At 54.2% G+C, this 26,590-nt stretch overlaps 2 protein-coding genes across 5 annotated transcripts; one reads left to right on the forward strand and one right to left on the reverse strand.

Moving 5' to 3' along the window:
• The first annotated feature begins 35 nt into the window (after positions 1-35).
• On the forward strand, positions 36-13,924 carry LOC115931980 (putative POM121-like protein 1). Its single transcript, XM_055375235.2, has 4 exons — positions 36-1,719; positions 9,244-9,372; positions 10,029-10,944; positions 11,831-13,924. The coding sequence occupies exons 1-2, from the start codon at positions 325-327 to the stop codon at positions 9,331-9,333; spliced, it is 1,485 nt and encodes a 494-aa protein (XP_055231210.1). The 5' UTR covers positions 36-324; the 3' UTR covers positions 9,334-9,372; positions 10,029-10,944; positions 11,831-13,924.
• Positions 5,740-25,489, reverse strand: LOC115931971 (breakpoint cluster region protein-like). Of its 4 annotated transcripts, XM_063704759.1 has the most exons (9): positions 25,038-25,489; positions 24,629-24,687; positions 15,353-15,450; positions 14,296-14,355; positions 13,350-13,459; positions 11,950-12,089; positions 10,766-10,900; positions 9,714-9,819; positions 8,279-9,237 (listed from the first exon to the last, which is right to left on the reverse strand). In XM_063704759.1, the coding sequence occupies exons 3-9, from the start codon at positions 15,389-15,391 to the stop codon at positions 8,859-8,861; spliced, it is 969 nt and encodes a 322-aa protein (XP_063560829.1). In that variant the 5' UTR covers positions 15,392-15,450; positions 24,629-24,687; positions 25,038-25,489; the 3' UTR covers positions 8,279-8,858. The 4 variants fall into 4 exon arrangements, with proteins under 4 accessions (XP_055231275.1, XP_055231276.1, XP_055231277.1 ...); XM_055375300.2 differs by lacking the exons at positions 24,629-24,687; positions 25,038-25,489 and adding an exon at positions 5,740-7,213 and having other exon boundaries at positions 9,075-9,237; positions 15,353-16,091; XM_055375301.2 differs by lacking the exons at positions 24,629-24,687; positions 25,038-25,489 and adding an exon at positions 5,830-6,085 and having other exon boundaries at positions 9,075-9,237; positions 15,353-16,090.
• Positions 25,490-26,590: the final 1,101 nt, after the last annotated feature.

Consider the following 26,590-nt stretch of genomic DNA (forward strand, 5'->3'; position numbering starts at 1 on the left):
CTTCCTGTTCGGGCCCAGGCCGAGGACCTGCCAGTAGGGCTCAGTTGCCTGGAGCCCGTTCAGCCCATCCCCCAGTTCACTTTGCTTGTGGGATCTCCCCGTTGCTCCTGCCCGTGGACTGAGTGGCAGGCCATCCTACAAGCACCCGGACACTTGACATCAGTGGTGTCAAGACAACTCTAAGAAGGTTTTCCGTGATCCCGCAAGCCCTGCGGTCCTTCCTGGGATCCTGCCTTCAATTTGATTGCACAGGTACCACAGCAAGCCAGTGCTGTGTGCTCCGAGTTCCAGGGCGTCCTCCAGCTCAGCCACTGCACTGAGAACATGGACTCTCTGTGGGGCCCAGGAGCCGGGAGTCACCCCTTTGGGGTCCACAACACCCGGCTGTCCCCAGACTTGTGTCCAGGGAAGATAGTGTTGAGGGCCCTCAAGGAGAGCGGGGCAGGGATGCCTGAGCAGGACAAGGACCCTAGAGTCCAAGAGAATCCTGGTGATCAGAGAAGGGTCCCCGAGGTCACCGGGGATGCATGGTCTGCATTTCGGCCCCTGCGGGACAATGGAGGCCTCTCTCCCTTTGTGCCCAGGCCCGGGCCTCTGCAGACAGACCTCCATGCCCAGAGGTCAGAAATCAGATCTAACCAGACATCCCAGACCTCCTGGACGAGCTCCTGCACCAACCGAAATGCCATCTCCAGCTCCTACAGCTCCACGGGAGGCTTGCCGGGGCTAAAGCGGAGGAGGGGGCCAGCCTCATCCCACTGCCAGCTGACCCTCAGTTCCTCAAAGACAGTGAGTGAGGACAGGCCTCAGGCTGTCTCTTCAGGTCACACCCAGTGTGAAAAGGGAGCAGATATAGCACCAGGGCAGACACTCACCCTCAGGAATGACTCCTCCACATCCGAGGCCTCTAGGCCCAGTACACACAAGTTTCCCCTGCTGCCACGCAGGCGAGGGGAGCCTTTGATGCTGCCACCTCCCTTAGAGCTGGGGTACCGGGTTCCTGTTGAAGACCTTGACCGGGAGAAGGAGGCGGCATTCCAGCGCATCAACAGTGCGCTGCAGGTTGAGGACCAGGCCATCTCGGACTGCAGACCCTCACGGCCTTCCCACACTTTGTCCTCACTTGCAACAGGGGCTTCTGGTCCGCCTGCGGTTTCTAAAGCACCCAGTATGGATGCACAGCAGGAGACACACAAGTCCCAAGACTGCCTGGGCCTACTGGCCCCCTTAGCATCTGCTGCAGGGGTCCCCTCTACAGCTCCCATGTCTGGGAAGAAGCACAGACCACCAGGCCCCCTGTTCTCCTCCTCAGATCCCCTTCCTGCCACCTCTTCCCATTCCCAGGACTCAGCCCAGGTCACCTCGCTGATTCCTGCCCCCTTCCCAGCTGCAAGCATGGATGCGGGCATGAGAAGAACAAGGCGTGGCACTTCTGCTCCTGCAGCTGCCGCAGCAGCCCCTCCCCCCTCCACATTGAACCCCACGTTGGGGTCACTACTGGAGTGGATGGAGGCCCTTCACATTTCTGGGCCTCAGCCACAGCTGCAGCAGGTGCCCAGAGGTCAGAACCAGAGATCCCAGACCTCCCGGACCAGCTCGTGCCCCAAACGAAAGGCCATCTCGAGCCCCTACAGCTCTACGGGAGGCCTCCCGGAACTAAAGCGGAGGAGGGGGCCAGCCTCATCCCACTGCCAGCTGACCCTCAGTTCCTCAAACACAGTGAGTGAGGACGGACCTCAGGCTGTCTCTTCGGGTCACACCCAGTGTGAAAAGATGGCAGATACAGCACTAGGGCAGACACTCGCCCCCAGGGGTGGCTCCCCCAGATCCCAGGCCTCTAGGCCCCGTAGACGCAAGTTTCCCCTGCTGCCACGCAGGCGAGGGGAGCCTTTCTTTGATGCTGCCACCTCCCTTAGAGATGGGGTACCGGGTCCCTGCTGAAGACCTGGACCGGGAGAAGGAGGCGGCATTCCAGTGCATCAACAGTGCACTGCAGGTTGAGGACCAGGCCATCTCGGACTGCAGACCCTCACGGCCTTTCCACACTTTGTCCTCACTTGCAACAGGGGCTTCTGGTCTGCCTGCCGTTTCTAAAGCACCCAGTATGGATGCACAGCAGGAGACACACAAGTCCCAAGACTGCCTGGGCCTAGTGGCCCCCCTGCATCTGCTGCACAGGCCTGTAGTCCCAGCTACTTGGGAGGCTGAGGCAGGAGAACGGCATAAACCAGGGAGGCAGAGCTTGCAGTGAGCTGAGATCGTGCCACTGCACTCCAGCCTGGGTGACAGAGCGAGACTCCGTCTCAAAAAAAAGGAAAAGAAAAAAAGTTCTTGTGACATTTGTGTATGAAATCAGCCTTCACTACATGGATAGGACCAGCACGCTTCCGCGGCACGACTCTGCGATCTTACTACATATTTTTTATTTTGTATTTTTTTTATTCCTTTTGAGACAGTCTCACTCTGTCACCCAGGCCGAAGTGCAGCCGAGATCTCGGCTCACTGCAACCTCCACCTCTTGGGTTCAAGCAATTCTCCTGTCTCAGCCTCCCAAGTAGCTGGGACTGCAGGCACACGTCAAAACGCCTGGCTAATTTTTGTATTTTTAGTAGAGATGGAGTTTTGCCATATTGGTCAGGCTGGTCTCGAACTCCTGACCTCAGGTGATCGACCTGTCTTAGCCCCCCGAACTGCTAGAATTACAGGTGTATGTTTATTTATTTATTTATTTAAGATGGAATCTTGCTCTGTATTTATTAAGTTATTTATTTGAGATGGAGTCTTGCTCCATCGCCCAGGCTAGAGTGCAGTGGTGCAATCTCGGCTCCCTGCAACCTCTGACTTCCAGTTTCAAGTGATTCTCCTGCCTCAGTGTCCCAAGTAGCTGGGATTACAGGTGCCTGCCACCACAGCTGGCTACTTTTTATATTTTTAGTAGAGACAGTGTTTCACCGTCTTGGCCTGGCTGGTCTCGGGCTCCTGACCTCATGAACCACCTGCCTCAGCCTCCCAAAGTGTTGGGACTACAGGCCTAAGGCACCATGCTCGGCCATATTTATTTATTTAATTATTTAGAGACAAAGTCTTGCTCTGTCACCCAGGCTGGAGTGCAGTGGCACCATCTCAGCTCACTGCAGCCTCCGCCTCAGAGGTTTAAGCGATTCTCATGCCTCAGCCTCCTGAGTAACTGGGACTACAGGTACTCACCACCACGCAGGGATATTTTTTTTCTATTTTTTTTAGAGACACGGTATCACCATGTTGGCCAGGCTGGTCTCGAACTCCTGACCTTAGGTGATCTGACAGCCTCGTCCTCTCAAAGTACTGGGATTACAGGCATGAGCCACTGTGCCCGGCCTCTCACTACATTTAAGTGACGCCATGGCTCATGCCTGTAATCCTGGCACTTTGGGAGGCCAAGGCAGGTGGATCACTTGAGGTCAGGAGTTCGACACGAGCCTGGCCAACATGGGGAAACCCCGTCTCTAGTAAAAATGTACAAATTAGTCAGGCGTGATGGTACAAGCCTGTAGGCCCAGCTACTTGGAAGGCTGAGGCAGGAGAATCACTTTAACCGGGAGGCAGAGGTTGCAGTGAGCCAATATCATGCCACTGCACTCCAGCTTGGGTGACAGAGTGAGACACCGTCTCAAAAAAAAGAAAATAGAAAAACATATGATGCCAGGGTGTCTCGGCCTCAATACCTGCATGAGCACAGTCATGTCCAGGCCAGGGCTGCTGGTCGAGGTCCGGCCCCATCTCTTTCAGCAGAAAGGGAGTAAGCTTGCAGGGAGGCTGGGGGACAAGATCCCAGGATCTCAGCCTCCGCTCATGGATCAGCTCTGAGACCCCGAGTGAGCTGGGGATGCTCTGTGTGCATTGGCTTCCCCAGCTGTCAAGTAAAGGGATTGGATGAGGAAGTCTTGTCAAGGTGGAATGATCTCAGATTTGGGGCAGCAGTGAATGATCCCGCTCCCTGGGCCATGCCAGTGGCCCGGCCTCGGCTCAACACAGCCCCAACACTCTGGAATGGGGATGAGGGGGCAGTCAGCTCTTGCTCCTAGTAAGAGAGATGCAATAGGGCTCTGTGGCTGAGCTGGGTGCCTTGCCTCACACCTGTAATCCCAACCTTTGAGAGGCCGAGGTGGGAGGATTGCTTGAGGCCGGGAATTTTGACAATAGCCTGGACAACATAGCCAGACCCCATGTCTACAAAATAATAATAAAACACACAGCTATAGTCCAAGCTACTTGGCAGGCTGAGGCAGGAAGTTCCCTTGAGTCCGGGAATTGGAGGCTGCATTGAGCTATAATCGCACCACTGCACTCCAGCTTGGGTGACAAAGTGAGACCCTGTCTCTAAAAGAAAAAAAAATTGGCCTGTGAGCATGGGTTTGATCTTCAAACAGGACCGGGAGGGTAGGGACAGACAGTGCTGTCACCCTTAGGTGCTGAACACTCAGGAACGGGCCAGCGGCAGCCCTGTCCTCACCTGCAGACACCAGATTGGGCAGAACAGCACGTGGCACTTGCAGCTCTTGCAGTGAGGGCAGAACCCAGTGTCAACCCTTCTGCCTGTGGGAGGGGCTGCTGAGGCCTGCAGAGAGGCCAGGGTGGAGGCTCATCCCCTTGTCCAGCCCTTGGTGTGGTCTCCACCAGGTCCCCAGCCCACCAGTGTAGGGCGCCCCTGAGCCTGCTGCTGCCACGGGCCCTGTCTCTACCCAGGACGTCCCCCCACCCTCGCAGTGTCAGGGAAATGATCATGGTGGTGGTGACACTCTGCAGGCAGGGCTGCTGAGAGAAGCTGAGAAGGGTCACACTGCAGGCAGGGGCCCGTGTGACAAGCCCCTCTCACCCCGAGAGAGCTGACCAGGCAGCTCACGAGCAGAGCCACATCCCGGGAGTCCGAGAAAGGTTCTGGCTGGGCTCAGCCACCTCACTGGCCACGGGCAGCCTTTGTCGTGTGAGCCTTGCTCTCCTGGGGAGGCTCAGGCTGACGGCTGATGTGGGCATTGCCGAGGGTAACCTGTGGCCCAGTGTATATGGCCGGCTCTCCTCAAGCTGCATTCATTCAAAGTAGGACCCAGGGTGCATGCCCATCTCCAGCCCAGGGCAGCTCCCCTGTAAGCTGGGTGAGCTACTGAAGCCAAGGCGGGAGGCAGCTGACAACACCACCCACGGCCCATGCGGAGGTGGTAGAAAGGCTGGACTCAGCAGGAACACCAAATCCCGGACCAGGCAGAAACCACCCAAGACTGAGGAGCTCGTGCCAGAGCGGTGGCCACAGGTAAGAACCCGGGCCCAGGCTGTGTGTGGCGGGAATCCTCCATGTCCCAGGGCTTAGCGTAGCAAAGGAAGACCAGCCGGGTCACCCTGGTGGCCATCTGTCCCTGTCCCACCTGCAGAGTCAGAACAGCCTCTCCGCAGTGGGGATCATCTCTCTCTGCTAAAGCAATAGCGGTCCCTGCCCCAACCAGACTACCCCACTCAGTGGGGTTACGGATGCTGCTCCAGCATCCTAACACTGCCCAGCTGGTGCCTGCCTGTGCTCACCCACACCCCCCAGGCCGGCCTTCCCTGCAGCCTGGGCTTGGCCACCTTGGCCTGATTGAGCACTAAGGACTCCGGGGCACCCAGCCCCATCACTGCACCTGCTGCTTCCAGCCCCACCCCACCGGCTCTGGGGTTCTTCCCAGCGGCGCTGATCATGAAATCAACATGCACACAAGTCATCTCAGGAAACTTTTTAATGAAAGTGTCGGCCACGGTGGTGGGTAGGTGGCTGAGCTCAGATTGCAGCTGCTAAGACACCAGCCACTTACCAAGAGAAAGCCAGGCTGCTTCAAACCCAGGGCCCGAGGCAAAACAGCATCACTTCTGGTCGGGGAGTCTGGAAGCCATGCCTTGTGGGAGGTCACACTGGCATCTAGGCCTTTGCCTGCATTGCAGAAGGAGAGCCGGGTCCCCCTCCTGGAGAACGCTGCGTTCCCCAGCCCCACACCGGCTTTGCCACCACACAGGCTTTTGAGGCAGGAGGTGGGTAAGACGTAGCTGTAGACCCAAAGCAACCACCAGCCCTGGGACCCTGCGGGAGAGGAGCACTTTTAGAACATGGAAAAGTGTGGTCATCCCATCATTAGACAGCACACATCTTACATAAATAAAAAGTCGTATGGGGAAGGAGGTTGGGGAGGGAATAAAAAATTGGCACAGACATTGATAGACTGGTTTCCAGTTTCAAGGTAATAGATGCACATCATGAGACCAGAGGAGGCAGAGACAAGGGCTGGATTTGGCTTTTCTAAGCAATATGTGTTCCTGTGCAGGGCTGAATGGTCGCTGAGACAGAGATGGAAGCCAGGACAGGGGAGCCCACCGGGCCCAGATAGGTACAGAGAGCAGAGGCTCCTGTTCTGTCCTTGCCACCCATGAGGGTGACACTGCTTGTAAATGGTGGCTGTGCTCTCCCAGCAAGAAAAAAGCACAACTAAATCCACACTGCACACAGACGCAGACAGAAAGCCTTCAAGTGGCTCTGTTTTCTGCTCCCTGCCTTGCCAGGTCCACAAGCAGAGAGGAGTGTCAGGCGCATGGCCCCACTGTCAGGCTCCCCAGTGAGCTGCGGGTTCAACAGGAGCTGCCCACTGACACACAGGGGACACCCACTCCTCCCACCTTGGGAGCGGTTGCCAGACAGAGCCCCACTGGGTGCTGGTGTCATCCAGGGACCCCACACACTTCCTTAAATGTGATCCTGCTTCCCTCTGGGCAGCTGCATCCTCTCCTCCTGCAGGACCGTCTGGAAACTTGGCTCTCAGTTTGCTCTCCCTTCTCTCCTCTGCCTGCCCCAAGCCCCTCTTTCTAAAAAAGTGATGCCATGTTCAAGGGATTATTTCTTGAAAATACTTGGCGGCCTCCATGCTTCTGTTTTCTTTGAGCCAGGTGGTCAGGAGGGCTTACAAAGAATGCCTGGGCTCCCCCGCAGGTGTCGGCAGATAGGGTAGCGAATGGTCCTGTGCCTCCACCTGCTCCGGGAGGGAGTCTCCCATCTCTAGGCCTGGCCCCTTCCTAACCCTCCACGGATCCTGTTCTCCAGAGACTTCAGAACCCACTCCTGAGAACAGCGGAGCCAGGCGCTTAGAGGAAGACCAAATGCTGCCAGGACACGGATTGTCCAGGGATTACATTCCAGCATCTTATTAGGTATCTGGATCTGTTGAGGAAAAAATTAGAAACTATGTATAAAACTTAAAAATATTCAAGCATCAAAAGGTTATTTAGGATGAAAGTTTTAAAACAAGTCATCAGCAAGCTGCTGCCACCAAGTGGAGACTTATACAAAAGTTGAGCGAGTCCACTGAGCTGAGAGGACAGAAATGAAGTCACCTGTGCTGGGGCAGGGGCAGGGGCAGGGACACTGGGGGCAGGGAGTGTGTGGGCAGAGAAGCCAGAGAAGTCCAGGCCTGTGGAAGCCAAACAGGAGAGCGTGGGCCGGAAGGGCGGTCAGGATTGGGGGACGAGGTCGCTCTCCCTGGAGAACGAACCCTAAAGTGCGTAGCCTGGGATTCCCTCCCTGGGGGTCCTGTCCCCCGACATTTCACGGGCCTTCTGAGCTGCCTTCCAAGGAGGACTAACACGGCAACAAAAGACCCATTTCTGCACAAAAATCCTTCTGGAAAGAAAAAGAAGAAAGCCAAGAATGGAGTCAAAATGCTACCCAGTGCTGACTAAGCCTCTCAAACCCTGTTCTAAGTGGAGTGTGGTTTCTAAGTCAGGGAAATGGAAGAGGCCCCACCCACACAGGGACAGGGCCACGGCCCCCACAGGATGAAGCAGCAGCGTTTATTCAAGATACAACAGTGAGGGAATCCGGTCACGTTCCCTTCTCCCCAGAGAGGGCGCTTCTTGACAAGTGATTCAGTAGAAATCTTTTAGACTCTATAAGTTAAGTTCATAAAAACCACTGCTTTCACCCTGTCTCCCAGGGCCAGGCCTGGACTCCGAGATGAACTGGCTTGGGGCGCCCTCGGGTGGCCACATAAAAAACCCACAGTCTGAGGCCAGCCTGGGGCTTTCAGACCTGGGCGGGATCTGCCCAGGCCACCTGTCCTTCTGCTTTGGGCCGCTGTCTCTTGGCAGATGGCCTGACACCTGGGGGTAGCCCAAGGATGCCTCAGAAAATCTTGATTCCCACTCTACAGATGGCCCGATTAGCCAGAGGTTTCCAGGCCATCTGTCCGCCTCCAGGAGATGGACTGGGACCTTTAGACATCGGTGGAGAACAGGATGCTCTGTCTCTTGCTGTCCAGGGCAGGGATGGCCTCCAGCCGCAAGAAGTACGGCAGCACCTCGACCTGCCCTCGCAGAGTGGGGAAGAGGAGAGTGGCTCAGAGGGGGGCTCACAGCTGCTGGTGGGGAGGTCTTTGGGGCCCAAGCCCCCAAGTCCACCTCAGGTGCTAGAAACCCCTGCTGGTGTCATGAACCCCTTACAGTGAGACGGGGGTGGGGTGGGGTCCTGACAAGGCATGACTTGTTGGGTGGGGGGTGGTTATTTATTTTAGAGATGCACAGGGCCTTGCTCTGTCCCCCAGGCTGGAGTACAGTGGCTCCATCATGGATCACTGCAGCCTCTAACTCCTGGGCTCAAGCAATCCTCCTGAGTCAGCCTCCCAGATACCTAGGATTACAGATGTGTGCCACAGTGCCTGCCTAATTTTTCTTTGTATTTTTTCTGGAGATGGGGTTTGCTACATTACCCAGACTGGTCTCAAACACCTGGGTTCGGTTGTCCTGCCTCGGCCTCCCAAAGTGCTGGGATTACAGGCATGAGCCACCACACCCGAACACTTGGGGTGGTTTTAAGCCCCCAGCAAGGTGCACCAGCAGGACCAGGAGGTGGCCTGGGCACCCCCTATCACTCCCATCCATGCAAACCTAGGCAAGTCCCTCTCTCTGAATCTCAGCCACCACCACATACAATGCAAGTCGGAAGATGGGCAGGACTGGGGGTGGGGCAGGCAGAGACCACCTCTGTCAGGCTGGGGTTGCATGGGCTGGAGACTGTCTTCCCATACCTGGGACATGACCTCCAAGGACCTGCTGTCAGTCATGGTGATGGGCTGGCTGGGGTTGGCAGGGAGCTTGCTCTCCTTCTCGGAGGGCCAGAGCCGCGTGGGGCCAAAGACAGTGGCGAGGTTGTGCAGGGACATCTTATTGACCACCTCCTTCTCTGCCACCCTGTAGAGGACCGAAGCAGAGGGTGCTGTTTCAACGCCACCACCAGGAGAGAGGCAGAGGGGCTGTGCCGTGCTAGAGTCCTCAGGGAGGGAGTGACCTCGACCCTGGCTGTGCTGCAAGCTGACTCCAGCCTTGGTACTTCTGGGTCTCAGTGGCCCAGGACAAGGGGCCAGCTCTGGGCTGATGGGGAGGTCTTCATGATGTGCTTGGGAGGGAAGAGGGGGGTCCAAGTGCACTGCTGGCCACGGCCAAAGCTCTGAGCTCTTTGTTAAGGCCACAGTGCAGAGGGAGGAGGGTGGCAAAGAGGAGAGGCAGGGGTGGGGGTGGCAGTGGTGCTAGTCCTTAGAAGCAGTGAGCTACTGCAGACAGGGGTCGGGGGAAAAGGTCCTTGGTGCTGGGGGTCTGGTGGGAGCAGAGGGGCACCCCAACGGCCTGGAGACCTGGAGTCCTGGGCAGCCACAAGAGAGCTGGGCTACCTTTCCAGGTGGTCTAGAAGGAAAAGGAAGGTGAGCAGGTTGGCCTCCGGCAGGGACGACAGCAGGTTGAGCATGCAGCTCTTCTTTGCAACTGGGTCTGAGAGAGCTGCAGGAGGCAGTGGGTTACTCCTCTGGGTTACGACAAGCCGGAGACCTCTCCCGAGGTGGTCACACGGAGCACCCGGGACACGAGTCCTTGCGCAGTTTAGGCTTGTCATCATCGTCACACCCACAGCGCTGGCCACCAGTGAGGACCCTGTGAGGGGCACCTGTGTGGGGTGTGAACCACCTGAACGCCTTTTCTCTACCTCGCAGGGGTCAGCAGCACCCGGTGAACAGCAGCAGGAGGAGCCGCTAGAGCAGCTGCTCGTGGGCAGAGCTGCCCTTGGACAACTCCTGCCACCACCCCCTCCCCAGAGGAGCCCAAGGCAGGGGAGGCTCAGCATGGAATGAAACAGGGGAGTGAGGGACACAAGGAGGTGGGAAGTGGGAGGGTCCCAGCCCCACCAAGTACGCAGAGACCCCCTCGTCGTCCTGGACACCACAGGGGCACCTGCAGGCTGGGAGACCAGGTCCTCTGCGCATGGGCCCGGGAGGCAGACCTGCCCCAAGGGTGATGCAGAGGCCACAGGTGCTGCACGCACCAGCACCCACTATAGACATCAGCCTCCAGGTTGACTAAGGGTCAGGTCATGTTTGAAACCATGCTTGGCTGGACCAGGACCCATGGCAAGAGCACCTGGGCACCAGTGTTTAGCCCTGGTCTGCAGGAAGGAGGACAGCAGACTTTAGGACCCCACAGCACGGCAGTGCTGACCATTTCACCCACTTGGCCTCCTTGAGGAATAGGGATGGGGAGCCCTCTGGGGATGGGCAAGGGCTTCCAGGACAGGCTCGGTTCTGGTCCCCTGCTTTTTGAGGTTGGGTTAAAATGCCGACCATGGCAGAGGGGTTACAGCTCAGGTTCCCACACCTCGCTTTTCACAGCCTCCGAGGGCAGCAGTGCACGTGGAGGAGACGTCTCCCATGAGGCCAAGGCCTCCAGTGCTCACCGATGCCCTCTGCGAAGTTGGGGTAGAACTCGTCAGTGAAGAGGGGCTCGGGCAGCTCACGGAAGTACAGCTTCAGCGTGCCTGCGATGGCGTTCATGTCCGTCTCGCTCATCATCACCGACACGTCCTTGTTATCTGGAAAGAGCAGGGAAATGCAGCGGCCTCCTTGAAGATCCTGAGTGAGTCACCCACCATCCCTGCCTTGGCTAAAGCACCGTCCCTGCCATGCTGACCACTGTGTGGGTCCCTCCTGGGCTTTGAGCAGCTCATCTGACTCCTCCCAAGAGCTGTGCATGGTTCTGTGCCTGCAGAGTTGATAGGGGTGCGTGGGCATTCCCATTCCTCTCCCCTGCTTGGCCTGATGTGATGGCCAGGAGGAGGCCAGCGTGGCAGGACACAGTGCCTGCGTGGGGATTGGGTGGCTCTGCCCTGTACATAGCAACCACCCCTGCACCAGTGTCTTCTGATAGCAGGAAGGCCGTGGGAGAATCTGATTGGTTTCAGTGTTTGAACCGGTGTCTTCCTTTGGACCCAATTGGCCATTGGTGCTTACATCCTCACCACAGGCCAGGTTCATTCTGGGCCCCCAGAGGGAGCTGAAACTACCACAGGGCCCTCCCAGGGATGATTCTAGGGGTCCTGGTCAGGGTGGGTGGTGTGTGCTGCAAAGAAGGGTCTGCAGGCACAAAATCCTGTTGCTTTGAAGATGCTGGGAAGGACCCTCTGGGGTCTCAGTGCCCTCCCCTGGCATTTGAGGCAGGTCTGGGTCCTTCAAAGCCTGTGAGGGTTGGTGAGATGGAGGCGGAGATGCTGCAGCCCCGGCCTGCGCTGAATTTCATCAGTGCCCTCTGCCCACCACATCCTCATACAGGGCAGTGGACAGACCGCACTGAGTCCTGGGCTTCCACCTCCTGTCCACCCCCAAGGCAGGAAGGCCAAGTCCCCACAGAAGCCCCTGGTCCACTCCACCAAGTGGCATGAGTGGGTACGATGGTGTAAAAACTGGCTCCTATGGAAGCTGTTTGTACAACTCTTGTTTTCTCTTTTTTTAAAATAATACAACAGTAAATGAAGAAAAGACACAGAGAAGGATGTGACATGCCTGGGCCATGGAGCACTCTGAGATCTCATCGCGGACACCACTGCCCACACCTCCATCCCGTCCTGCGCAGGCCGACACTCACTGACGTCGAAGGCTGCCTTCAGTGCCTGGATGTCCGTGGCCACACCGGACACGCGGTAGATGCCCACCTCCTCCATGCCTCGGCGCTCGATCTCCTCCACGCACTGGCGCACGATGTAGGGCACCTTGGACCTCTCTCTCCTGCGGGAGGAGGGAATGTTCTCAGCGTCCTAACAGCCCTGCTTGGGCCATAACACAGGAGACCTGCTCCCTATCTGCACACCCGGAGGTGGGGTGAGGACGGTGACGAAGGTACCCAGGTCTGGGGCTGCACACAGAGCCTTCTGCATGCCTGTCCTCCCTCTGCAAGCTCTGTCCTCATTGCATGTACTTTCTCAGGAACCTTTCAAGCGGCCAGAACCCCTGCGAATCACACATGATCTTTGCGGGAAGGTCAGGAGGCCTGTCTAAGTCAAGTCAGCACGGGAAGGGCATCTGACAGATTCCAGGCCTGGGGTTAGCAGCCTGTGCCCCCAGCTGGGAGGTCAGACCCGGTGTTGGTCCTGCCACCCACGTGCTCTGTGAGAGGAGAATCCCTGACCCCTGCCCTGGGCCTTAACACACATCTGACGAATGAATGAAGGGTTGCCTCAGCACCGGTGCTCCAAGTCCTGCGACGCGAAGTGCTTTTCTCCCCTGAGTCTTAGCAATGGACAATTCCAATACCTCCACACAGGACACTAGAGTAAGAATCCTTCACAGTTAGAATGCAGTGCTGTGCGGAGGCCTTAACTTGAGTTCTGTTTTGCACCTGGATTTACCAGCACATCAAAGCTGCTTCGCAAGCCCCCTCATTAGCAGGGCTTATCTGGGGGAGCTGCTGATGGAGTCCTCGCTGCTCATGCCCACAGCCCTCCCAGAGTGCTATGCGAGTGGCTGCCATGCAGTTGGGGGTGGGGCGTGGTGTTTAGACACAGATAGGAGTCCAGGGTATGACTGATGGAGGCCCCGGCCCACGTGACCAGCAAGGTCAGAGGCCCAGCCAGATTCCATCCTGGGGAAGCAAATGAATTCTCAGAGGAAGCGGTCTGTGTCTGCATGAACTGCTCTCAAACCAACAAACAGGCTTCTCTTGGCAACTGACTCATGACAAAGGGGCAGGGGTTACAACCATTCAACAGGAATCTGGGACTGTGACTAATTCCAAGCAAGGGCAGAAAACCCTGCACTTGGGCAGTTCCTGGAGCCAGCCTACTGCTTCCAAGCAAGGTGGCAAGGACATTCCTGAGCTGGTTTGCAGGAAACACAGGAGGTAGCTGAACACGCAGTGTTCCCTGGGGCCTGACCTCACCGTGCAGTGGCCACGCACAGAGAGGAGAGACCCACACATGCTCTTTTCTGCAGAAACAGCTGAAGGGACAGGCACCCTCAGTGCGTGAGCCCAAGCCCCTCCCCACTCACTTGGTGACCACAGCAATCTTGACTCTGAAGATCCTTGTCTGTTTTTGGGACGGCATCCTCTTCAAGCTGAACTCCCTGCTGTTGAACTTGACCGAGAGCTTTACTTCGATCTACAGTGGGGAGAAGGGGCACAGTCCTCTAATCCTTCTGGTCCTCATAGGCCAAGGTCCCAAGGACCCCTGGGAGTCTCATCAAATATTTCCACCCCCAAGGCATGCAGAGGTCTCAGCATGAGGTGGAGTCGCCCCTCGGGGAAGCCCCTAGTCTACTTTAGCAAGAGCCAGGATTGTTGAAGATGATGTAAACGACTGGTTTCTGCAGAACCATCTCCTAAAATCCCCACTGCTTCTCTTGCTTGCTTACTTTTTTTTAAGATATGGGATCTTGCAATGTTGCCCAGGCTGTAATCAAACTCTTGGGCTCCAGTGATTCTCCTGGCTCAGCCTCCAGAGTAGCTGAGATTATAGTGTACTGTGACCAGCTTTCTCTTAGTACCAATTAAAAATTAAGTAGGAAAGACAGAATAATGTAAGAAAAAGCCAAGAATCTCAAATATTAACATTTTACCATTTATACCCGGGCCTTTTTGGGTGTGTCATTGCTTTTAAGGTCTAAACCTTTCTGGGGTAGCTAAAGACAAATCAGGGGTCTCCATTTCTATGGGCAGCCCCCAGGTCCCTGAGTGGAGGCCCCACCTGTCCTGGTGGTGCCATGAGACCTTTGTTTGAGGAGGGATGCTCAGGGCCTGGCTGGCAACTGCATTCCAGCCAATGAATGACGATTCCCGTGCATGGTGATTCTGCTCTTGGGGGCCCTCCCTCCTCCAACCAGGCTCCCTCTCAGATGCCGCCTCAGGCTCAGCCACCTCTGACTGATTTGAAATGAACAGAGGCCACCCTATCCTTCTGGGGGAAGTGGGCACCAGGAGAGTCCCACGGACACGTACCCCATTCATGGCGATGACGGTGCGCTGCCAGTCTCTGTCCTGCAGGGCCTGCGGGTCCAGCTGAAAGCAAGGAGTCATGATTGGCAGAGGCCCTGCGGTCTGTTCAGAGGCCCCACGGGGCAGCAGCCCACACCCGCCACTTCCCCAACCCTTAGTCAGAGGCAGAGCCCGACTGCGGCCAGCACCTCCATCCAGAGGCCGAGAGACGTAGAGTAAGGAGGGGCCTGCCAGACACCCCTGGAACCCAGGGCCCCACTGCTCCCAGAGCCCTGCTGCCTGGGGTCTCCACCCCCTCCTCCCTCTGCCCCTCCCAGTTGGGAGCTGAGGACAGGCAAGGGACCCTAGAGGCCACAGCCACCTGGGCCTTCTGCAGGTGAAGTGGCCAGAAAATAAGAAGCTCTGGAGCAGGTCAAGGAGCCCAGCCAGCTGCCCCTACTTCACAGGTGTGTGCACCTGGGCCTCCCTCCCTGCACCTGCTCAGCACGAAGGCTCACCACAGGCACACCTGGGGGGTGACCCCTTCTCACTTCCCCTTCTAGGTCCTACTGGTTAACGTTTCCCAAGGCTCTGAACTGTGCAGCCAGAGTGGCACAGAGAAGCAAAGGGCGGCGGGACGTCTCCCACCAGGGGCCATGTGGCCACAGGCTCTCATTCCGCACCTGGCCCTGAAGGTCGTCAGAGGCCACACTCCAGGCCTCAGGGACCCCACCCTGAGAAGCAGCATCTGTGAGCAGGGAGCGGTCAGTCAGAACCGCACACAAAAAGGAAACTCTCAAGTGGCACTTTCCCCCGGAGTGAACCCTAAGCAGAGGCGGGAGAGGACAACATGAGGGATGCGGACAGAGTGCGCTTTCTCTGGAAAGGAGGAGTTTCATACCACTGCTGGGAGCTTTAAAAAATGGAAACCCTGCCTGTGATATCAGCACTTTGAAAGGCCGAGGCAGGAGGATCACTTGAGCCCATGAGTTTAAGACCAGCCTGGGCAATATAGTGAGACCCTGTCTGTATTAAAAAAAAAAAAAAAATTAAAAAGGCAGCCAAGCATGGTGGCACATACCTGCAGTCCCAGCTGCTTGAGAGGCTGAGGTGGGAGCATTGCTCGAGCCTGGAAGGTGGAGGCTGCTGTGAGCCACGATCATGCCATTGCACTCCAGCCTGCGCAACAGAGCGAGAGACCCTGGCTCTAACTAACTAACCAAGTAACTGGAAACATAGAAACATGTTAAACAGGAGACATTCTTCCCTTTCCTTCAAAGAACAGCCATCACTGGGCCCCTCTCCCCTTGAAAACTCAGAACTGGCAGAAGCAGCTAACAAGCAACCCAGAGTCCAGGTAAGAAAAGACAGAAAGAGAAGCTGTCCAGATATCAGGCAGCTGCCCCTCTGAGCCCGCCTGGAACCACGGCCCACATGCCAGCCCATTAATAAAATAATAATGAAAACTACTCACATCTAACAAGAGATTAGACATCTAGATAGAGGAGGCTCAAATATCCCCAAACAATGCAATGCAAAGGGTCTTTGCCGTGGCAAACTATAATCAGACTATTTAAGGTCAATGTGAAAATGCGAATTCTAAAACCACCAAGAGAAAAGGATCTAGTCACCTATAAAGCAAACCCCATCAGATGAAGAGCAGATTTCACAGCCCAGCAAATAGAAAACATGTGCTTAAAGGCATAGGAGGCAGAGAGGTACAGGGCTGGAGACAGGCAAGGCCAGTATTCCCCTCAAGGCGACGGCCAATCCTGGAAGAGGAGGCTGAGAGACAGAGCAGTGATTCTTTTTTTTTTTTTTTTGAGACGGAGTCTCACTCTGTCACCCAGGCTGGAGTGCAGTGGCATGATCTCGGCTCACTGCAAGCTCCACCTCCTGGGTTCATGCCATTCTCCTGCCTCAGCCTCCTGAGTAGCTGGGACTACAGGCGCCTGCCACCACGCCCGGCTAATTTTTTGTATTTTTAGTAGAAACGGGGTTTCACCGTGTTAGCCAGGATGGTCTCGATCTCCTGATCTCATGATCTGCCCGCCTTGGCCTCCCAAAGGGCTGGGATTAGAGGCGTGAGCCACCATGCCCGGTTGATTCTTTTTTTAATTCTTCCTTTCTTTTTTTTTTTTTTTTTTTTTTGCTTTTTATTTTGCTGAAACAGGGTTGCCATTACTTTTAATGGCAAAAACTGCAATTACTTTTGTACCAACCTAATAATATATTGCTCTGGCTGGTCTCAAATTCCTGGCCTGAAGCAATCCTCCTGCCTCAGTCTCCCGAGTAGCTGGGACTATAGGCGTGAGCCACCACACCTGGTCTAGAGCAGTGCTGTTGACTTACTCATGTGGCTGAGGGAGGGGATGCCATAATGCCCCACACGTGGGGTGCAGGTTTCTTACTCTAGGAGTCACAGTCAACCAGAAATAAAGCAGCCCTCAGGAGCACTGGATCCAGCTTCAAATCATCTCAGTCACTCAAATGCATAAAGGAGATCTCAGAATTTCAGACCCCTAGGCCTCAAATTATTTTATTTTTATTTATTTATTTATTTGAGACAGCATCTCACTCTGTTGCCCAGGCTGGAGTGCAGTCTCAGGATCATGGCTCACTGCAGCCTCGATCACCCAGGCTCAAGTGAGCCTCCCACCTCAGCGTCCCAAACAGCTGGGACTACAGGCACACACCACCACCACACCCAGCTAATTTTTTATTTTTTGTAGAGATGGGGTTTCACTATGTTGCACAGGCTGATCTTGAACTCCTAGGCTCAAGCAATCTGCCCGCCTCAGCCTCCCAAAGTGATGGGATGACAAGCATGAGCCATCATGCTGGGGCTCAAAATTATTTTTAAAAATTATTTCTGGCTGGGCGCAGTGGCTCACGCCTGTAATCCCAGCACTTTGGGAGGCTGAGGTGGGCAGATCACGAGGTCAGGAGTCTGAGACCAGCCTGACCAACATGGTGAAAACCCATCTCTACTAAAAATACGAAAATTAGCCAGGCGTGCTGGCACCTGCCTGCAATCCCAGCTACTCGGGAGGCTGAGGTAGGAGAATTGAACGCTGGGATGCAGAGGCTGCAGTGAGCCGAGATCACGTCATTGCACTCCAGCTTGGGCAACAAAGCGAGACTCCATCTCAAAAAAAAAAATTATTTGTAACAATTTTTATACACAACTTCCATTGCCAAATTAAAAACAACTAGCAAACAAGGAAATAAGACAGCAGGAACAAAACTCAAGAGAAAGCACAGACAACTTTTAAAAAGGCCCATAGGATCTCCAGATTATAAAATCATCAGACCATGTACTTTAAAATAAGTTCTTTACATGTGTATCAAGGATAAAAAGAAACAATTAAGAATTTCATCAGAAAACTGGCAACTACAAAAAACGGATGCATTAGGCATGGTGACTCACGCCTGTAATCCCAAAACTTTGGGAGGCTGAGGTGGGTGGATCACCTGAGGTCAGAAGTTCAAGACCAGCCTGACCAATATGGTGACTCCCCATCTCTACTAAAATTACAAAAATTAGCCAGGCATGGTGGCATGCTCCTATAGTCCCAGCTACTCGGGAGGCTGAGGCAGGAGAATCACTTGAACTGGGAGGGGGAGGTTGCAGTGAGCCGAGATCGCACCACTCTACTCCAGCCTGGGTGACAGAGCAAGACTCCATCTCAAAAAAAAAAAAAAAAAAAAAAAAGGAGGCTGGGAGTGGTGGCTTAGGCCTATAATCCCAGCATTTGGGAGGCTGAGGCGGGCGGATCACCTGAAATGAGGAGTTTGGGATCAGCCTGATCAACATGGCAAAAGTTCATCTCTATTAAAAATACAACAATTAGCCAGGTGTGATGGTGGACACCTGTAATCCCAGCTACTTGGAGGCTGAGGCAGAAGAATCACTTGAACCTAGGAGGCAGAGGTTGCAGTGAGCTGAGATTGCACCACTGCAGTCCAGCCTGGGTGACAGAGTGAGACTCCATCTCAGAAAACACAACAACATAAAAAGCCATTGCCTTCAAATGAGCAAAATTAGATTGAGAATTGGCTTCCCAATAAAAGCAGGAGAAATCAGATACAAGGGAATCATGTTTTCAAACTGAGGAAAGAAAATATCTGCCTACCTAGAATTCTATGCTCACTAACAATATCCTTCAAAAGTGAAAATGGCTGGGCATGGTGGCTCATGCCTGTAATCCCAGCACTTTGGAAGGCTGAGGCAGGTGGATCACCTGAGGTCAGAAGTTCGAGACCAGCCTGGCCAACATGGTGAAACTCCATCTCTACCAAAAATACACAAATTAGCCAGATGTGGTGGTGGATGCCTGTAATCCCAGCTACTCAGGAGGCTGAGGCACAAGAATTGCTTGAACCTGAGAGGTGGAGGTTGCAGTGAGACAAGATCTTGCCACTGCACTCCAGCCTGGGTGACAGAGCAAAACTCCATCTCAAAAAAAAAAAAAAGCAGGCCAGGCACGGTGGCTCACGCCTATAACCCCAGCACTTTGAGAGGCCGAGGTGGGCGGATTGCCTGAAGTCAGAAGTTCAAGACCAGTCTGACCATCATAGGGAAACCCGGTTTCTACTACAAATACAAAAAAATTGTCCGGGCATGGTGGCGTGCACCTGTAATCCCAGCTACTTGGGAGACTGAGGCAGGAGAATTGCTTGAACCAGGGAGATGGAGGTTGCAGTGAGCCGAGATCACGCCACTGCACTCCAGCCTGGGCAACAGAGCCATACTCCGTCTCAAAAAAAAAAAAAAAACAAACAGAAATTAGCCAGACGTGATGGCTAACACCTGTAATCCCAGCTACTCAGGAGGCTGAGACAGGAGAATCACCTGAACCCAGGAGGTAGAAGTTGCAGTGAGCTGAGATCCCACCACCGCACTCCAGCCTGGGCCACAGAGCAAGACACGGTCTCAAAAAACAAACAAACAAAAAAGTGAAAGTGGAATATATATATGTGTGTGTGTATATGTGTATATGTGTGTGTGTGTGTGTATATGTGTGTATATATATGGAATATATATGTATATTTTGCCCATGACATAGCCCTCAGGAGATCCTTGACCATGTGCTGAAAGATATTTCTTCCCAAAGATATTTTTATAAATAAAAATAAAGGGTAACAGAAGAGGTAAACGTGTGGGTAAATCTAAATGAATGTTATTGGTATGAAATTACAGTAGTATAGAAAATGATATCTTGTGGGGTTTAAAATAAATAAAACATACTGAAATATGTGTGGGTAAAGTTATATATCTGGGATTTGCACTGAAATAATGTGGGGTAGAGGGAAGCAGGAAAGAGGATACATGAAATTAGCTTGGCCATAAGATTGTTGTTGAAATTGAATGGATACTCGGGGCTTCATTACACAATTCTTTTTACTCTTACATAGCTCTACACTCTCAACATAAATAAGAATAAAAACACAAAAAACACACAGATACATCTATGCACACACACATATTTAAAATACACAAAAATATTAGCATATAAGTCACTGGGGGTAAATTTAGTTCCTGTTCCAAGGTTCTTCTACTGACTAGGAAGAGGATAGAAGTACTAACTCATAGGCTGGGCGAGGTGGCTCACGCCTGTAATCCCAACAGTTTAGGATGCCGAGGCAGGCAGATCTCTTAAGGTCAGTAGTTCAAGGCCAGCCTGGCCAACATGGTGAAACCCTGTCTCTACTAAAAAAGAATACAAAAATTAGCCGGGCATAGTGGTGCACACCTGTGGTCCCAGCTACTCAGGAGACTGAGACAGGACAACTGCTTGAACCCAAGAGGCGGAGGTTGCAGTGAACCAAGATTGCTCCACTGCACTCCAGCCTGGACAGCAGAGCAAGACTCCCTCTATCTCAAGAAAAAACAAATAAACAAAAAAAAGTACTAGCTCATGTTAGACTTTGGTAAATGAAGGATGCATGTTGTAAGCTCTAAAATAATCTACTGTCATCTTTTAAAATAACTCCAAGACTGCACAGTTAGGAAACTAATAGAGAAAAAGGAAATTGAATAATAAAAATAATAAATGCAAAACAAGATGTGAAAGGAGATAAGAAGAAACAGAATAGGCATGGAAAACAAGTTGGTGGTGGGTTTCAACCCAAATAAATCATCACCTACTTTTAAAAGGACAATCAATAAAAATTAAAGTAATTGGAAATAAAGTAAAACCCAACTAATGCCTTTTATGTAAGGATACAGAAAGGTGGAAAATAATGAAAAATATATCATGCATGCACTAACCAAGAAAGCTGTATAACTTTTTTTTTTTTTTTGAGATAGAGCCTCACTCTGTCTCCCAGGCTGGAGTGCAGTGATGTGATCTTGGCTTACAGCAATCTCTCCCTTCTAGGCTCAAGCGATTCTCCCACCTCAGCATCCCAAGTAGCTGGGACTACAAGTGTGCCAACTTAGAATTATATTAGCCACACCCAGCTAATTTTTGTATTTTTTGTAGAGGCAGGGTCTCGCCATGTTGCCCAGGCTGGTCTTGAACTCCTGGGCTTCAGCGACCCACTCACCTTGACCTCCCAAAGTGCCAATTACAGGCATGAGCCACCATGCCCAGCATAACTATTTTTAATGAAGTAGACTTTAAGAAGAAAAGTATTATTAGAGATAAGAGACACATCACGGAAAAGAAGAAATTACTAGGAGACGGGTGCAGTGGCTCATGCCTGTAATCCCAGCACTTTGGGAGGCCAAAGCGGGCAGATCACCTGAGGTCGGGAGTTTGAGACCAGCCTGACCCACATGGAGAAGCCCTGTCTCTACCAAAAATACAAAATTAGCCAGGTGTGGTGGCGCATGCCTGTAATCCCAGCTACCCAGGAGGCTGAGGCAGGAGAATCGCTTGAACCCAGGAGGTGGAGGTTGCGGTGAGCCAAGATCGTGCTATTGTACTCCAGCCTGTGCAACTAGAACAAAACTCCGTCTCAAAAAAAAAAAAAAAAAAAAAAAACGAGGTTACTAGCTAGTTTCAATATTACTTAACATCCAGGAAACTGGATATAGAAGTTTTTTTAGAGAAGCTAAACCAATAGGTTATACATAGAGAGAGATTTATTGAGGAATTGGCTCACATGATTGTGGGGACTAGCAAGTTTAAAATCTGTAGGGCAAGCCAGCAGGCTATAAATTCAGGTAAGAGTTGATCTCGAAGTCTGGAACCTAAACTCTGTAGAGCAGTCAGCAGGCCAGAAACTCAGGCAGGGTTTGTGTGTTACAGTCTTGAAGCAGAATTCCTGCTTCTCTGGGAAACCTCAGTTTTTGTTCTTACGGCCTTCAACTGATTGGAGGTGGCCCACCCATATTATGGTGGGTAATCTGTTTTACTTAAAGTCAACTGACTGTCAGTGTTAATCACATCTATGAAATAACCTCCCAGCAAGATATTGACAAGTATTTGACCAAACAACGGGGCACCATAGCTTAGCCAAGTTGACACATAAATTAACCATCAGGAGAGAGTAGAATATCCAAAAAACAACATACTAGGGGTATTATATCTTATATAGCTATTATAATTACATAAAACATAATTATAGAATGAAGATATTAAGATAACGATTAGAACAAAAATATAAACTTTTTTTTTTTTTTTGATACCAAGTCTTGCTCTGTCACCCAGGCTGGAGTGCAGTGGTGCAATCTTGGTTTACTGCAACCTTTGCCTCCTGGGTTCAAGTGATTCTCCTGTCTCAGCCTCCCAAGTAGCTGGGATTACAGGCACCCGCTACCATGCCCAGCTAATTTTTGTATTTTTAGTAGAGACGTGGTTTCACCATGTTGCCCAGGCTGGTCTCCAACCCCTGACCTTAAATGATCCACCCGCCTCAGCCTCCCAAAGTGCTGGGATCACAGGTGTGAGCCACCACACCCAGCCAAAAATCACCTTTTTCACAAGGATCAAAACAGTCATTATGCTGGAGATGACAGACCTCACTGTCACCATGCTCCTTTTGTATGTCTACTAGGCACGGTGCTGGGTCCACACTCACAGAAAGCTTAGGAGCTCGCACCCAGGGGCTCCGGCTGTAGCAGAATCCCAAGAATAAAACCTGGTGCTGAAAGAAAGAGTAGGAGATGGGGCCGGGCGCCATGACTCACTCCTGTAATCCCAGCACTTTGGGAGGCGGAGGTGGGCGAATCACGAGGTCTAGAGTTGGAGACCATCCTGGCTAACATGGTGAAACCCCATCTCTACTAAAAATACAAAAATTAGCTGGGCATGGTGGCTGGCACCTGTAGTCCCAGCTACTCAGGAGGCTGAGGCAGGAGAATCATTTGAACCGAGGAGGCAGAGGTTGCAGTGAGCCGAGATCACGCCACTGCACTCCAGCCTGGTGACAGAGCGAAACAGCATCTCAAAAACAAAACAGAAAAAAGAGCAGGAGACTGGACTCTGGGAGGGCCTCCTGGTGAGAGGTGAGCACAGAGGGGAGAGATGATGGAGTCAGGAGCATGGGCTTCTGGTGGCCCCAGCAGACCCTGTGGCAGTGTGGCCAAGGGCCTCTGCAAGGAGGGATCTTGGCCAGGATGACGCTGCAGCAGGCCTCTTCCTGAGGCCCCCCAGCCAGTCCGGCCAGGGTCCCAGTGTCCAATGACCCCTGTTCCGCAGCAGCAGCTGGGGCCAGCCCCAGGCTCTCTTCCACTCCCAGCTTCTTAAGACAGGAAGTGGAGAGAGTTGTTTGACAAAACACTGAGGCAAACCACATCCTCTCTCTTCACCAAGGGACAGTTTGAGGGGATGCCGGCGGAGGGAGCTTTAGAGTAGAGACCTCTACCCAACCAGTGACCGTCACACACACAGCAGGGCATGCTATGGAGACCCCCAGACAGTCACTCGGGGAGACCCAGCAGGTCCAGACTCCACCCAGAAATTTGTGGCAGCAGGTCTCCACTCCCAAAGGCCACGTGCCCACGGGTGGTCTCTGGTGCCTGAGACTCCAGTCTCATTTGCATCTTTGCAACTTCGAGTTTAAGTGGGTGTCGCATCCTGTATGTCCTCCTGAGCAGAGGAGGGGCACAGCCTGGGGTGGCAGCTGGCGTCAATCCCTCAAATCCCCTGAGAGCCACTGGGGAGACTAAGCAGTCCCCAGCCCCCACTTGTCCCTGAGCTGCCATTCTCAGCCCTGTGGGAGGAGACAGAAAGCCCTGAAGAGAAACCAAAGGACCAGGTCAGGAGGGGCGGGGGGTGGCATGAGCAATCAGGGCAGGGAAGGATGGACAGATGGGGGAATGGAGGGAAGAAGGAATGAATGAAAAGGTGAATGAATGAACAGAGAGAGAGAGAGCGGCCACTCCTCCCTTGCTTTAGTTTACAAAGCACTGGGATCCTCCCAACAGCCTGCAAGACAGAACTTCTGGGAAGCAGACCAGATGGCTGGCAGGGAGGGGAGGCTTGCCCTGGCTTTTGTGGGCCCAGTGGGAGGCAGGGAGCAGGAAGGGGCATCCTGTATGTGTCCTCTGCAGCGGCAGCAGCGGAGGCCTCCCTTGGGCTGGGCTTCCTGGAAGAGGGTCAGGAAACACCCGCTGTGGCCCCTCTCCACCACGCCCTCATCCAGGACACCAAGTATCAGTCACTCAGCTCACGAGACCCAGGCCCTGACTCAGGGAGAGAGGATGTGAGGGGTGGGGCACCAGGCTCCCCAGGACTGAGAGACCCGAGATGTGGCCCCGGGCTGGGTGTTGGGGCAGACTGGCTATGGCAGCATTGTGTGTACCCCAGCAGGCCAGTACCCACGCAGGGAGCCTCCAAACCCCTTCACCCATGACCCTGGGAGAAGACCCCAGCCTTGGAGAATTGGCCTCACTGAAGGGGCCTGCACCGGCCAGCAGGGTCAGGTGGGGCCAGACCAGTTCCCACCTGGGATATGCAAATGGGCCTCCTGAATCCTGGAGCCAGGCGTGGACTCACACACCACCATTGTCCCCAAGTCCCCATCTGCCCCACGGGCACACCCTGCCACCTGTTCTGTGCAAGGGCCCTGAGGCTGCCTCCTTGCTCCCAAGCCCTGCAGGTGCTGAAGCCCACACACACACGGCTGCTGCTTCCTGGGCCAGTGCATGTGCGTGCATGTGCACACACACACACACACTCACATACACATACCCACACACAATCACACACATTCACACACACCCACACTCCCCACACTCACACTCACACACACTCACACACACCCACACATGCATGCAATCACACATACCCACACACTCACACACACACCCACACATACATTCACTCACACATACACACACACGCCTTCTCCAGGAGGGGCTGGCTGCCAAGGGCCACCCAGCTTCCTCCCACGTCTCACTCACCGTCCAATATCCGAGCAGACCTTGGAGTCGGCGGCGGCAACAGCAGCGTGGGCAAAGGCCTGGGGGCCACAGGGGGCTTGGTGTCGAGAGAGGACCACAGCCAGCACAATGACAGCCAGCGCCAGCCCCAGACCCAGCAGGACTAGGCCGACCGTGGCCCCGTAGCCCCGGGCCATGGCTCTGCAGCCCAGGAGGACAGGGGCGGCTGGTGGGCAGACGGAGGGACAGATGGGTGGGCAGATGAATGGACAAGAAGATGCACAGAGTCACAGGTAATTGGACAGATGGACAAACAGGTGGGGGCTGAAGACAGACACAAAGATGGATCGACAGATAGGCCAGATAGCTAGACAAAGAGGACAGTAAGAGAAAGATGGTCAGATAGACAATGGGACAGAGATGGGCTTACAGATGGGCGGACAGACAGACGGGTCTGAACAGCGGGCTGCCAGATGGACAGATGGGTGAATGGACAGACGGCTGGCGGCTGTGGCGAGCTGCTGCCCTCACCAAGTGCACACTACGGAGTGGCCAAACTCACGCCTCAACTTCTAGTTTTCAGCTCCTGCTTGTTGCTGGCAGGAGGCCAGGCAGCAAAGCGTCTGAGGGGAGTTTTCCTTGCCTAGAGGAGTCAGCTGCTGTGTTAACTCCCTCACTGCTGGTAGGTCCAAAGGCCCCACCTACCGCCCGCCAGAGCCCAGGGTCACACTGTCGCAATGTGCAGGAGAACTTGGTGCCTGCTGCACTGCGGTTGCCAGGTAGGGGCAGGGCTCCCCGGAACCTCCACACCATTTCCCGGGTTCTCAGCAGCTCTAGGAAAGCAGAGCTGGGGCTGCTTAACTCTGCCCCGGATCCAGCAAGGCTGCCCCCCTCCCAGAGTGGAGCCCTGCTCCCCAGCTCCCATCTCTATCCCCTAACCCTCTCCGCATGGCCCAGCCTAGTCAGCATCAAGGTGGAGCTGAACAGAGGCAGAGGGAGGAGGACCCAAGGTGGTGTCACTCAGGACCCGGGTTCAAGTCCTTATGTTTCTGCAGCCTGGCCTGGGTCCCCCAACCCCCCCAGGGTGACCAAGGGCTTCCCAGTCTGCACAGAGGACAGGGGGACTTGACAGCATCAAATGCTGGTGACTACAAGACGCCCCTGTGGGGAATGCAGACAGACCATGCATCTAGCCCTTGGCACCTGGCACCATCCATCCCTGGGACTTGCTGTCCTGGAAATGCAGCATAGACCTCCAGGGAGAGGGGCTGTGCCATGTGGGGGCTCCACCCCGCCTGCAGCTCTTTCCCACCCTGGCTGCAGGTCTACTTCCCTGAATCCAAATCTGCTACTACTGTGCTGGCAGCGCAGCCTCTCTGGGGACACGGGCCTGGCTCTGTTCTCCCCAGGCCTCAGGGTGCCTAAATGGGAGGCAGCCAGGAGAGTGAGGACCCACTGAGGGGCTCTGTTGACCAGGCTCAGCAGGGGTGCAGGTGATGTGGGGTGGAATCCTTCCCACATGGCCCCCATAGTCCTCCCCGCTCCCTCCCCAGCTGAACACTGCCTGCTCCAGATGTCTACACCTGGAGTCTGGGCCTCTCCATCTGGGCAGCAGAGAAACTGAGGCACAGAGACAGACTGTGTCCTTACAGGCCACACAGCCTGCCAGGCCCCTATGTCCGGCCAGAGCCCCTGGTCAGCCTGGGCTGCAGTGATTGTTTAGAGGGCCGTGGGCTGTTCCCACGGCTGCCTCTCACGGTAGGGGGGCCTGCGGACGCCTCCTCCCGTCCCCACCCGACTCCCAAGCCTCAGTGACATTGCTCTACCAGGAGCTGAAGTGCATTCCTGGGCTTAGGCCAGGCCACCCACCCACCCGCTGCAGTCCTGGAAGCTCAGAGGCCTGGGCAGCAGGAACAGTGGAGACAGCAGCGTGGGGGATGTCCCCCCTCCTCTCCCCACCATCCTGGTCAGGCAGAGGCCAGG

This window comes from Gorilla gorilla, chromosome 23 (assembly GCF_029281585.2).
Source record: "Gorilla gorilla gorilla isolate KB3781 chromosome 23, NHGRI_mGorGor1-v2.1_pri, whole genome shotgun sequence".
Lineage (NCBI taxonomy): Eukaryota > Metazoa > Chordata > Mammalia > Primates > Hominidae > Gorilla > Gorilla gorilla.